General features: G+C 55.3%; 1 protein-coding gene and 1 long non-coding RNA gene across 3 annotated transcripts in view; both read right to left on the bottom strand.

The window, feature by feature from the left end:
• LARP1 (La ribonucleoprotein 1, translational regulator) overlaps nucleotides 1-413 on the bottom strand; it is a 45367-nt gene extending 44954 nt beyond the window's left edge. Inside the window, exon 1 of one of the 2 annotated variants that reach the window (XM_021552108.4) lies at nucleotides 16-413. In XM_021552108.4, the coding sequence (XP_021407783.2) occupies nucleotides 16-358 (343 nt within the window). In that variant the 5' untranslated portion in view covers nucleotides 359-413. The remainder of the gene's footprint in view (nucleotides 1-15) is intronic. The other variant, XM_021552107.4, reaches the window with a different exon arrangement.
• An 813-nt stretch (nucleotides 414-1226) lies between these two features.
• Nucleotides 1227-9716, bottom strand: LOC110482767 (uncharacterized). Its single transcript, XR_002467453.4, has 2 exons — nucleotides 2576-9716; nucleotides 1227-1636 (listed from the first exon to the last, which is right to left on the bottom strand). It is a non-coding gene; the product is annotated as an uncharacterized LOC110482767 (long non-coding RNA).
• Nucleotides 9717-13305: the final 3589 nt, after the last annotated feature.

The following is a 13305-nucleotide window of genomic DNA, read 5'->3' as shown; positions in this document are numbered from 1 at the left end:
CCCCCGAGCACCCACCGGGAGGCGACTGCCCGTTCACGGCCGGCGCGTTCTTCGTCCAGGGGTTCACCTTGGGCGGCGGGGCCTCGATGAACTCCCGGCGCCCCGCGCCGCCCGCCTCGCCGCCGTCCTCCGCCTCGCCGCCGGCCCTCAGCAGGCTCTCCTTCTCCTGGTTGTTGCTCTCCTCCTTCTGCTGCTTGGCGCTGGGCGGCCTCGGCGCCGCCGGCCCGCCGTCGGGGCCCATGGGCGGCTCGCCCTTCTCCCGGCCGCCGTCCTGCGGCGGCTTCAGCACCAGGGCGCGCTCCTCGGCGGGCAGCAGCGGGGCCGTGCCGGGCAGCAGCGCCTCCACCTGCGTCGCCATCTGCGCGCCCCCGAGCCCCGCCGGGAACCCCCCGACCCCGGTGCCGCCGCAATATGGAGCCGCGCGGGGACCACGCGACTGCCGCGGGGGCGCGCACCGCCCGCCCGTGCGCGCCGCCGGCGAGGGGAGGGGCGGCGCGGGGCGCGCCCCCGCGGGGCGGCCGGCGGCGCGCACGGGCCTGATGCAACGCCCGGCTGGGCTGGGCTTGAGGGAGGGAACCGGGGGGTTTAAAGCGCTCCGGCCCCTTCCCGACAGCCCGGACCCGCCGCCCGGCTCGGAGAGGCCGCGTTGGGGCCGGGGGAACCGCTGCCGGCTCGGGGAGTACGGGAACGGACGCGCCGGTGGAGCCCCCGAGCCCCGGCCGGCATCAGCCCGGAGCCGAGGGGTAGGGATGCTCTCGGTCACCCACGCCTGGGGATAACGTGGTTGGAAAGTGCAGCAAGGGACTCGGTGCGTGTCCTGGGGAATCACGGAACCACAGAAACGGCCGGGTTGGGCCGGCTGGTCCCACCTCTCTGTAAAAACAGGGGTTGTCCCAGAGCACATGGCACAGGATTGGCATCCGGACAGTTCTTGATCATCACCAGTGAGGGAGACCCCGCAGCCTCTCTACTCTCTGTTCCAGTGCGGGTCACTGCACAGTAAATAAGTTCTTCCTTATATCCAGGTGGAATTTCCTGTGCATCAATTTTTGCCTATTGCATGTGTCCTATTACTCAGTACCACCGAAAAGAGCCCTGCTCCATGTGCTTGGCTCCTCCCTTTAGATATTTATGCACATTGATGAGGGAGAGACCACTTCTCATCTCCTGTGCCCAGCAAAACCTTTGTTTGAATAGGCTAAAATATTTAATTGCTCTCTAGCTGATAGAATGTCACTTGCTCATCACCATCATTTAATATTCCTGGTATTTGTCCTCAATTCTTGCAGGCAGCAAGACAGCGACTGCAGACCGTGTGTGTATGTGCACATGAATTATACACATTTAAAAGGCAGCTTGCACTGCCAATACTATTTAGCACAACCTGCCTAATTCACAGCAGCCCTTACTTGATGCCTTTTTTATTAAATGCAAGCTTCTCCCAGCCTCTTTCCTCATCACAGCGAGCACACCACTCTGCTTCTGCCTGGAAAGGTTCATCTGGAAGTCCCAGCATGTCCTGCAGCCCCAGGGACACATCTATGCAATCCCTGCAGGAGACCCGTCAGCATGACAAGGCACTGAAGATGTAGCTGCCAGCTGCTGATGCGTGGAGAAGGATGAAAAGCTGATTTCACTGTTGGAAGGAAAGAAGAAAGTGAGAAACAAACATGAGCTCAGCACAACATTTGGAAGGGCAGCAGCATCATGGTGGATCCATAGAGGGAGTCCCAGGCTGTCAGGGATGCTCCACTGAGACCATCTCTGCTCTCTGTGTGCCCTGGTACCCAAGCTCTTGGCTCAAAAAATACCCTCCTGTGCCACAGCCTTAGGGATCACCAGCAATTATCCCAAATCATTCAAGAATTTGGCCAGTAAAATTCCAAAAGGAACTTTAAATATAACTCCAGAAGACAGGCTTGCTGGCCTGGCTGGCTGAATACCTGAGCTGCAGTAACCCAAGCCACATCCTGTGCTCCTGTGCCCGGTCCCTGACATGCTGGGGGCTCCTCATGAGTGTGACTTGGAGCTGCACAGCTTCCAGCCATTCTCCCACCTACACCCTCTCTAGGAGCAGGTCCTGGCATAGGGAGCACAGCTGGGTGAGGAAGGTGGCTGCAGCCAGGGGACCTGCAGGCCGTTGGTGTCCCTCACCTGTCCCCCAGCCAGGGTGCAGAGTTCCAGCTCGCTCCCTGTGGGACGCTGCTCTGCTGCCACGTGAGCAGGAACGAGCCCGCGGTGGCCAAGAGCCAAACTGGCTCCAGAGCTGCCAGGCAGGAGGGAGCTGGGTGAGTCTCACCCTCATGCAGTGCCCAGCCAGCCCAAACCCAGGCAGGTTTTCGGAGTTAGAAAATAAATGCATGAGCAAGGGTGAGGGGGGAAGAGAGGTGTCCGTACAAGTTACTTGAATCAGCTATAGGGAACATCACCTTGGCAGGTCAGCTCTCAAACACCCATCCATGGCCAGGGAAGCTGGGTGTGCACCACCTCCAGCTGCTGTAAACACGCTGGCCATGCCCAGCAAGCTCCGTGTGCTCCACTCCTCCCTTGGTGTCCTCACCTCTGCTGGACCCACCTTCCCCTGCTCTGCCCAGCGTCCACTTGGATATTCTGCTCCTCCCTCCAGGGGCTTGCTGAGAGGCAGCCAAGGAGTCTCCACATTTCTGCAGCACAATTCACTGGGAAGTAATCCATCTCTGCTTTCCCCAAATGCAACAAAAGCACCTGACTGGCATCCCCAGTCCTGCTTCTCTGCCTCATCCTTCACCCCAGATGTGTCCCTGTGCCTGCCCAGACCACATCAAGCAGCTCTGGGTGTTGCCTCCCGGCCCTGTGCTGGCCCTGCGCAGGCTCTGAGGAAGCAGTCTCCAGGGAAACTCCTCTGCTGAGCAGTGATTTGGGCAGGAGCTCCCCACCTCCCTTGCTCCCTGTACAACAGCTTATTTATTTCTCCCCGACTGAAGCGTGGCTTGCATATTTATCACAGACAGCCGGCTGCTTTGGTGCTGGCCTGGAGGTTTAAAGATGCTTTGACGGTGGCCATTAATGCCTCTGAGCATCTCTGGGTCTTGCTTGGCTGGAAAATCCCCAGCTTCATTTCTGCTGGTCTGGCAAGCTCACCTAGAGGCCCAACCTTCCCTTTGGGAACAGCTTTAGTTCAGTGGCCTGGAGCAAGGCCTGTGCATGGCGGAGCACAAAGCAGCCGATGTGACTGATATGCTCCTTAACTTCACTATCCTGTTTGGCTGGTAGCTCAGCCCCTTTCTCAGGTTCCACTTGCCTAATTTTGTCCAGCACTGTGGCCACGAGGTCACCGTTAAAAGAGTTTCTTTCCTACAATTTCACCTTTGCTCTAGTCAGGTCCTGAGTGCTGCTTAGCATCTGCAGCACACTCCTGATCACACCTCCTTTCCCTGCATCCAGGGCTGTGCAGACCTCGCAGTCAGCTCAGATGTGATGTGTGCTTCCCAAGGGAATTTTCTTTTCCCAGCACCTCCAGACCAGTTTGCCTGCTGCCAGTGCTGGTCACGCTGTTCCCTGGTGAGATGCCCAAGCTTTACACGTGGATGGCAGAATATTAAGGCTCAGGCATCTTTAACGCTGTGCAAAAGAGGATTGTTCCAGGAAAGTCCAAGCTTCCTATCCTGAGTCATATGCTTTGACTTATTTATGTGGTTGTTATTGCTCCATGAACCCTGCCAGGCAGAAACATTGTCAGGGACAATGCACACAAGGTTGGGCTGACTTTCCTGCAGCAGCCCTGCAATGCTGCCCTCCAGCAAACCCAACTGCCCCTGAGGGATGTCAAAGTCCTTCTTCCAATGGACTTGCAAAAGCAGTCTGACCATCCAACTGCTGGTGCCCACAGGGAAAAGCTTTTCAAAGACACCCACAGCTCATTCCTAGAAGAGAAGCGTCTTCGCTCTGAGAAGAGGATGGTATGTTGGTGCAGAACCATTCTCAGGACTCTGGGCCAACAGTTACAACCCTCACATTGAAATGGGAATTTTTAATTTCAGAAAACCTGACAGTTTCCCACTGAAAAATACTCAGCTTGCCCTGAAATTCTTCACCAGGGTAATCTGACCCCACCTTTTAAGTCTGGGTGATATTCTTTCCCACAAAACAGTGGAAGCCCAAATTCCCGTCCCAATTTGCTGTGCCATTGGTGAGTGGGGCTGAGGGCAGGCTGCCAGCAAATCCTTGTGACTCTGCCATGGCAAGTGCCTCCAACCAGCAGACACCTATTAGTGGCACATAGTGGCCATCACAAAGCACTTGAGTACTTTTAAAATTAAACACCCAAACCTTTTTTTCTACTACTCAAAATATCCACATTTCAACCTGCTTTAGCTCACAACCAGAAGAAAGTGCCCATTCCTGCAGGTTTCTGCCAAAGTGAGTGCCAACATCCCCCAGTTTAACCATATTTTAGCCTCTCCTTGCCCCATGTTTTTAACCCCAGAGCTTCCAACCCTGCTGTGGAGTGAGGGACCATGCACTAAAGCACAAAGCACAGCCAGAGCAGATATCTCAGCTCCTGCACTTCTGCTGCCAGGGCACAGGGGTGAGAACACACTGAGTGCTCCAGACAGCCCCATATCTATCTGCAGCCATGTGATCCAGAGAGATGGAAGACACTCCCTGGCTCTGAGATTAATTCACTTGGACCCTTCCAGCAAAGCATACGAAGGATCAGCGTGAAGAGTGAGCGCATTCCCACCAATAAGTAATTTTCAACCTGTGTAATAAAACAGCAGACACTAACGAGTTCCATTCCATCCCCATCAAAAAGTGCTTTCACTTAGCAGGGCTCCACAGCCCAGGGGCTTGGTGGGTTGGTGCTGCAGCCCAGCCAAAGGCACTGTGCTCTCAGGGCACTCTGCCACGCCTGGGGTAGGAACCAGCTCCCAAAGCTGCTGGCCCCTCGCTGCTTCCACCCCTGCTCTGCACGCTGGGATGTGGTGCTGCAGATGTGTTCATGTCTGAGAGTAGTGCACCCCATGGATTTTCCTGGTGCTAGGAAGTTAGATTGAAATGTGAGCAAATATCCTGTAATTAAAATCTGAAGCCTGTTATGCAGCTTTTGCATGTTTTTAATAAGTGGGTTGGAGGAGGGGATATCTAATGATATATAACTGCTTTTATCATCACAACTTTTCCCTCAAAGAGCCACACTTCTTGTAGAACTCCCCCAAAGCCAGTAAATAATCTTGACTGCTTGAGAAAAAATTCCCCATTTCCTAGTTATTGATGACATGGGCTTTGGAAAGCAATACCTCCTCTAGAACACAATTTCTCACCTTGTAGATTTTGCTGGAGATATATTAACCCAAGGTTTCTTATGTCCCCTAAACCACTTCAATTTCCAGGAGCATGTGAAAACATGACATAACTTGACCACTGAACCTGATATTTTCTCTGAAGGATATGTACCCTCCATGCCACCCCTCTGCCATCAGGAATTTCACCAGAAATATTTCAGACACTTCTACAAAAAGAGATATAAAAGCTCTACTATCCTTGTTCATGATGCCTTAAGCTCCACGTGCTTCAGATGAGATCCTGCATCCTTCCCAGGTCTCAACCACCCACAGCAGTGCCAGAGGTCCCTGACTCAGCCCACCCAAGGATGTGCCATTGCTATGGAGAATTAAAGCACACTGGCAATGTGCTGTGATTCCCAGGAATTTGTATTTCCCTGCCACCAGCACTGGCCAGGGTCATACATCTTTCTGCCTTGTGCCTGATGTGCAGGGAGGCACCAGCCAGGGGCTGCTCCACAGAGCTCAATTAATTCAAGCACTGGCAGCTTGTGCAGGTGCCCTAAAAGCTCCCAAAGACTCAAGGTGAGAATCAAAAAGATTGATGGGTGGAATTGCTGGGATATTTTACTCTACACACCTAAGGATAATTAACAGCCAAAATGCTTGGAGTCAACCACCAAAGTTATGAAATACTAAATCAGAGGCAGCTCCCAGCAGCTTCACTCGCTCCCGTTGCAGGTTGTACATTCACAATGAAGCCATCAGCCACACACAGCCACAAATTCTCTCTTTTCCCCTGGGACTTCTGCTCCTTCCAGTGGCTGGCAGTTATTTAAATATTGTTTTACCCCTCTGCAGTCAAAGCAAAGCCCTGGGCTTTGCCATTCAAATCCTAGCCTGACCCACAGCACAAGGACATCACTGCTGGGTGTTTCCCTGGCAGGCAGCATGCTGGGATCTGTGTGTTGCACCAGTAGGTACAGATCCAGCAGGTGCTGTTCTCCTCCTTGGACAGCCAGGGAACTGAGAAATAGGGAGAAGATAAAAAAATGTTGCTCTTTTGTGTGCAAGAGTTCAGATTTCTGCCCCCCAACTTTTCAGGGCACTGGGCATCCTATCACAATACTTTCCTTTCCACTTTTGCAGCCACCTTGACTGGAGCCAGGCACAAGCAGCCAGCAGTCTGGACTCCAACAGGCCTCATGGGGGTACCAGAGGAGGTGGAACCAGGCAGGAACCCCATCAAGAGCCAGTTTGGAATGGTGGAGCTGAGCTGCCTGGCCAGCTGTCCCCCACAGAGTTCAGGTCCCACAGAGTTCCTGTGACCCACAGCAGAGGGTCAGCACACACCCACTCCCTATCCAGCTGGCCCTGAGCACCAATCATCACACCATGAGTGACAAAGGACCCCAGGAGGGCACAGCACCTCTCTGTGTCCAAGAGCTGCACTGTGCACTTAAGCAAAGGGGCTGGAGCAGGGGCAGCTCCATGCCTGACTCTACTTGACCCCAGGCATGACTAAATGATCCTCCTTGAACCTTGGGATGTGCTGTGTGGGCCTGTTGTACTCCTGGTATCACGAGGTTCTTCCTCCGCTGCATATGGAGCTCCCATCCCTGCTTCCATTGCAGGGAAGTTTCAGTGCTGAACAGGTTTTCCTGCCTTTTCTCCCCATGCTATGACTTGGGAAGGCTCCATCCTGCACAGATGCTCCCCCAGCAGCCAGCACAGCTTTCCCATGCTGCCAGCACCCAGGGTGCATGGAGGGGATGTGGGGAGCATCTCTTCCTCTCACCTGTGCTCTGCCTCAAGCCAGGCCCTCTGCCTGTGACTCCCACTCAGCCTCGCCAGATTTGTGTTTGCTTTCCCAAATATTTTACTGGTGCAAAAAAACTGCTGTGAACTGAGTCGTGAGCTGAGTGACCTCCACCTCTGAGCTGAAGCCCATGGAGTGAGAGAGGTGATAACTTGGAAGCAAAGCAATGCCAAAGCGTAGAGCAACATACCCCAGTCCTCCTGACCCCCTGGCAGTCTGCCCTGGTGCCACCAAGTCAAGCTGGGGACAGTCCCCAGTAGCCAGGATGCTGGCACTGCCACTGCACCCGCCCCAGCCTCTGATAACACCCTGTCAGCAGCTGACCAGCCAGTCAGAGGTAAAAGGGCTCCAGCAAAGTGCAGTGCCAGCACCCAGCCCTGGCCACCGCTGTACAAGCACGGCCCGTGGGACACAGGCAGGGGGATTAGGAGATCTGTGTCAGCAGTGGGCTGTGTACACAAACACAGCAGCTAAAAGGGCTCATGTTCATGCTCTGTCCCCAGGGATGGGAAAGGGTCGTGGAGGGCTGGACATGCGGTGTCTGTGTCAGTCCTCTGAGCCACGGGAGGATGGGACTGGGGATGGCAGAGTGAGATTGGCCTCAGGCACGGGGACTGTCCCCCAGCTCCCCTCCCTGCAGGGAGCCGGGCTGGCCATGGCAGATAATGCTGTAGTGCCTGGGAGGCTGCAGGGAACTCCCTGGCTCTGGAGTGGCCCTCAGGAGGGCCAGAGAACCTCACCTGGTTCTGGAGATGGGAGCAAAGGAAAGGAATTGTTCCACCGGTGGTTTTAAAAACTCAGCCCAGAGCTGTTGGTGTAGGAAAGAGTCATCGAAGTCAGCAGCTGCAATGGCATTCACCAGAGGATCTGTGAGTAGCCCCAGGATATAGTTTGTCTGCTTTCCCAGCTCCAGGGGCAAGCAAGATTATGGGATGCTTATGGACACACTCTTGTAAAGCTTCCAGGAGGATCTTGAGTCCACAGACCACAGAGAGCCAGTGGACCAGGAGCCCAGGCTTCCAGAAACTGTACTTTATGGCTTTATGCCTCTTCTGCCCCTGTACTTCCCAATGAGCTCCTGAGGTTCTTGACAGCTGAACAAGCAACAAGGGGAAAAAAGACCCACCTAAGGGACCTGAAACATCCTCTGTCTCCAAAGATGCCAGGGAAAATCAGCATGGGATGAGAAGTTTGATTGCAAATCTGGGGATTTGCAGTGGCCAGGTTCTGCATTCATTTTTACAATTATATCAAGCAATATCAATTGTATCCAGTGATTGGAGAAGTCCTGAGGATGTTAGGTGATGGAGATTGATGGAAGAGTGACAATGACTGACCAGGTCCAGCCACGTTGGGTGAAAGGATCTCAGGCCAGAAGTGCAGAATTTGCAGGTGGATTTTGTTATATTTTGACTGCCCAATTTGGCAGGGATACAAGAGCTTTTCTTTGTCTGGTGAGAGGAACAATGCTGACCTGTAAGGGAGTCTGTCCTCCTGCCAGGCTCGTTGTTAGACTTTGAAGTTCAATCATGAGCAAAATAAATGCAAAGTGAAGCCATGTGCAGTCAGAGCCAGGATTTCTTGCTTGTGTTTCTGTCTGTTCAATTTTCATGCTTTTCAGCCAACACTGTTTGTTCCTAAACATGTTTTCATCTGACAGCAAGCAAGGACAGGACTTCAGAAGCCAGAGAGTTTATCCTCTTCAGAGAGAGACATCTTTCAGGTCCTCTCCATCCTCAGAAAAAGAACAAGGAGAAAAGCACATATTGCCCCTCTCCACTCTGGCAAGTTACTTAAGCTCCTGTTCTCACAGTGAAGGCTTGTCTTTGTTTCAGTAGAGTCAGCACAATGTCAGCACAAGACCATCCCAAGGTGGTCTTTCCTGCTCTCCAGAAACCTTGACAGCAATTTATGTCCTAAAGCAAGTGCACCCCCTAAGTCTGCCCAGCAGGAGAGACATCTTTACTCTTGAAACGGGATTTTTGTTGAGCTCGCTTCCAGTCTACAGCCTTATCTCATTATTTTGTAATTCCTCTCCTAAAGATGCAAAACCAAGGCTCGTGCCAAACCAAAACATCCCCGCAGTTTATCTGAGTGGGGAGGAGCATGTGATGGTGGCCCAGAGCCTGGAGCAGGACAGCAGCTGGAGCCTGGAGAGCAGCCAGGGATGGGTAATGCTGGTGGGCCAGGGACCTCCCCAGGACAGCACCACACAAAAGCCACCTTGGTGGCTGCTTTGGGCTTTTTCTCCTGCCTGGTGGGACAAGAACACCAGAGAGGGGCAAGCCCAGGGCAGTGTCCCTGCACACACATCCCTCCCTCCCTGCACCTGCCAAATCCAGCCCCGTTCCTCCTCCCAACAGGTCCTGATGGGGTTTTTCCCAAACGCTGCCTCCAGCAGGCACCAGCCATCCTGCTCCACGTGGCACTGCAGCTCCTGTTCCAGCCCTGGCCATCTCTGCAGCTGTACTGTCTTAGCTGTTAATTTAATAATTAACTTTAGCTGGCCTCATTAAAGCACCTCCTGCCCTTCTGCACGTGGCCAGGCCGTGTTACAGCCACTGATAATCCCGGCCAGGGCCGGGGCAGGAGCTGCTGCTGCTGCTGGGCACGGAGCTGCTCACTCCTCAGACACTGCCCTGTCCTCCCAGGGCTCCCCAGCCTCTCCCCCCTCCCCACACTCTCTGGGGGCCAAACACTTCCATCTTCTCCCCTTGCCAAGCAGTGACAGATGCAGTGCAATTGCTCTTAGAGGACTACTTGGGATGGCACCATTTTGCACAGGGGAGTGGAAGGTGATTCCATGGGTCTTCCCCAAGTTTGGCATGTTTTGCCTACTGAAGCTGCTCTCCCGCAGCCCCTCTACTGTCCTGCTCAGGTGTGTTGTAGCCCAAACACCAGGAAAACCCCCTGAAAATTGCAGTGAGGTTGGCTGCTTACATTTAAACTTTTACTAACGCACTACATAACCATTTTTGCCCCATCCTGAAGATCTGCTGGCTGCTGGAGGGCAATCCTGTCCATCCATCCCACTTCCATGGGACAGGACAGGGTTTGGAGGCAGCTCCTGTGCTGCAGCTGCCCCAGGAGCAGCTGCTGGTGTTGGGGGGTTTGCAATGCCAGCACCAGAGCAATCAGGATCTGTCCTCCCCTGGAAGAACCAGTTCCCCAGGCAGCAGCAAATGGCACTTTCCCTTGGGCAGAGGCCAGGGACCCTGTCCTGCTCAGCAGGGCTTGGCAGATAGGCAGGCTGCAAGGCTGCCTACGTTCACGTGAAGAGGGAGATAGCACAGCCAGGCTCGGAGCCTGGGCCCTCGGAGAGGCCACAGGGATGGAGTGAGCCAGCAGGGCTTTGCCCATGATAAAAGCTCCAGCACCCCTGTGTGTAATCAGGAGAGGGCAGCCCCAGCCCTTAACTGCATCTCTGGAGAGCCAGGCTGGGTGGGGTGACACAGGATGACAGTGCTGGAGATAACTCAGCACGCCAGGAGACAGAGCTGGCAGGGGAGAGAGAGAGAGGGGCTGCCCTGGCAAGGGGGCATTTCCCACCATGGCAGGTGCTAGTGCAGCTGTGCTGGGCTTCCCTGCATGGTCAGTCCTCTGGGAACTGGCAGTGCCATTCTTGTGCCCTCTCCCTCAGCCTGGGCCTCTGCACTGGAACTCCCCCATCCCTGCTTCCAGGGAGAGGAGATCCAGGGAGATATTTGGGCTTGGCTCAGCACCAAAGGTTGCAGATCCTCCACCAGCAGCATCCCCAGCTGGTCCCAAATACCTCCTGTCCTGCTCAGAAGCACTTAAGGCTCAGAGACTCTCTTCTTGCTTGCAGCACCTTTCATGTTCCCCTGTGGTCAGACTTGGGCTTCTGGAAATCATATGGCTCCAAATTAGGGCCTGTTCCCAGCTTTGCAGCTCACACCATGTCTCTCAGGGCAGCTTGACCCCATTCCTGTGCCCACCCTCCTGGCAGGAGCTGCTCCACCAGTCAGGGCTCTGTGCTCTTAAAGCACACTATTTTTTTCTCACCATTTTTAAAATTTATTTCCTTTTTCTTTTTTTTCTTTTTGACCAAGCAGGGTGTTAGAGGAGCATGGCAGTCTGGGGAGGATGCTCCCAGCTCCTTGCCAGGGTTACAGTTTTTCCCCCCAATATTTCTCTGAGGATGGCACAGCCCCAAGCCTCCATCCAGCTAATGGTGCAGCTCTGGGCACTTGCCAGCCCTGCTCTGTGACTCAACAAAACTACCTGGCCCTGTAAACAGGCACCCCAGAGCACCCCAAGAATGAAGGGGGATGTCCTTGGCCCCCTCCCAGCCTTGCACTGGAGCCAGGTGCCAGGGGAGAGCTTTGGTTGGGGCCTTGGCCAGCCATGCTCTGCTGTGGGTTCTGGCTGAGCTCCCAGCAGATGGTAGGTGCCGTGGAAAACCCACTGAAAACCTGTTTATAGCTCCAACAGCCTTATGCTGTACTTTTCTCTTTTTTTTGGTTTTTTTTTTGGGGTTTTTTTTGGGGTTTTTTTTTTTTTGTTTGTTTTTTTTTTTTGTTTTCCTAGAGAGTGTTTAGAGGTGAGAGGAGGTTCCCTCTCTCCCTGGTCCCTGGGGCTCTCTCCTGGGAGGCATTAGAAAATCCATGCAGTGGGAATTGCTTATCCTTTCCGGGAGGGATGAGACCCCGGGATGGTGCAGGCAGAGAAATGTTTGAACTGTCTCTGTGCCCTGCAGGGCCCTGCAAAGGCCGTGGTGGAAGCTTTGGGGTGGTTGAGGATGGGGAACAGCACAGATCCAGCTTAAATTTGCCTGAGTGCTTCCCCTTTCCTGCTGGGAAAGGAGCCAGGCCACGGCATGGTCAGGAGAGAAGCTCCTCGCCCCACCAGGAAAATCGGTTTGGAAGGAAATCCTGCTGCTGGCTTGTCCTGGGATAAACCTAGGAGTGGGGGAGCCTGGGATCAGGGGATGAACCCCGGGATCAGGGGATGACCCCGGGATCAGGGGATGACCCCGGGATCAGGGGATGAGCTCGGGATCAGGGGATGAGCCCTGGGATCAGGGTATGACCCCGGGATCAGGGGATGAGCCCCGGGATCAGGGGATGAGCCCCGGGATCAGGGGATGAGCCCCGGATCAGGGGATGAGCCCCGGGATCAGGGGATGACCCCGGGATCAGGGGATGAGCCCCGGGATCAGGGGATGAGCCCCGGATCAGGGGATGAGCCCCGGGATCAGGGGATGACCCCGGGATCAGGGGATGAGCCCCGGATCAGGGGATGAGCCCCGGGATCAGGGGATGACCCCGGGATCAGGGGATGAGCCCTGAGATAAGGGGATGAGCCCAGGATAAGGGGATGAGCCCCGGGATCAGGGGATGAGCCCGGGATCAGGGGATGAGCCCCGGGATCAGGGGATGAGCCCGGGATCAGGGGATGACCCCGGGATCAGGGGATGAGCCCGGGATCAGGGGATGAGCCCTGGGATCAGGGGATGAGCCCGGGATCAGGGGATGACCCCGGGATCAGGGGATGACCCCGGGATCGGGGGATGAGCTCGGCATCAGGGGATGAGCCCCGGGATCAGGGGATGAGCCCGGGATCAGGGGATGACCCCGGGATCAGGGGATGAGCCCCGGGATCAGGGGATGAGCCCTGGGATCAGGGTATGACCCCGGGATCAGGGGATGAGCCCTGGGATCAGGGGATGAGGGGAGCCCCGGGATCAGGGGATGAGCCCCGGGATAAGGGGATGAGCCCCGGGATCAGGGGATGAGCCCCGGGATCAGGGGATGAGCCCGGGATCAGGGGATGAGCCCGGGATCAGGGGATGAGGGGAGCCCCGGGATCAGGGGATGACCCCGGGATCAGGGTATGACCCCGGGATAAGGGGATGAGCCCGGGATCAGGGGATGAGCCCCGGGATCAGGGGATGAGCCCCGGGATCAGGGGATGAGCCCCGGGATCAGGGGATGAGCCCGGGATCAGGGGATGAGCCCCGGGATAAGGGGATGAGCCCCGGGAGCGCAGCCCCCGCTCGGCTCTGCTGCCACCTGCCGCCGGCAGCCCGGCCCGGGGCAGCCCAGAACGCTCATCCCTTCCTCCGAAAACCATGGAAAACAGCCCCTTTCCCTCTCTCCAAAAGAAAAACATTTGTCCTGCGGGAACAAAGGATTTGCTGGAAAACTAGCTGCCCGGGGCAGGGAAGCAGAAAGCCTCCTCCTGCCTGGCTTCACCCCAGAA

The sequence above is a fragment of the Lonchura striata genome, chromosome 13 (assembly GCF_050655825.1).
Source record: "Lonchura striata isolate lonStrDom1 chromosome 13, ASM5065582v1, whole genome shotgun sequence".
Taxonomy (NCBI): Eukaryota; Metazoa; Chordata; class Aves; order Passeriformes; family Estrildidae; genus Lonchura; species Lonchura striata.
Note: the sequence above shows the minus strand (reverse complement) of the source record. Positions and strands in the feature narration are given on the sequence as shown.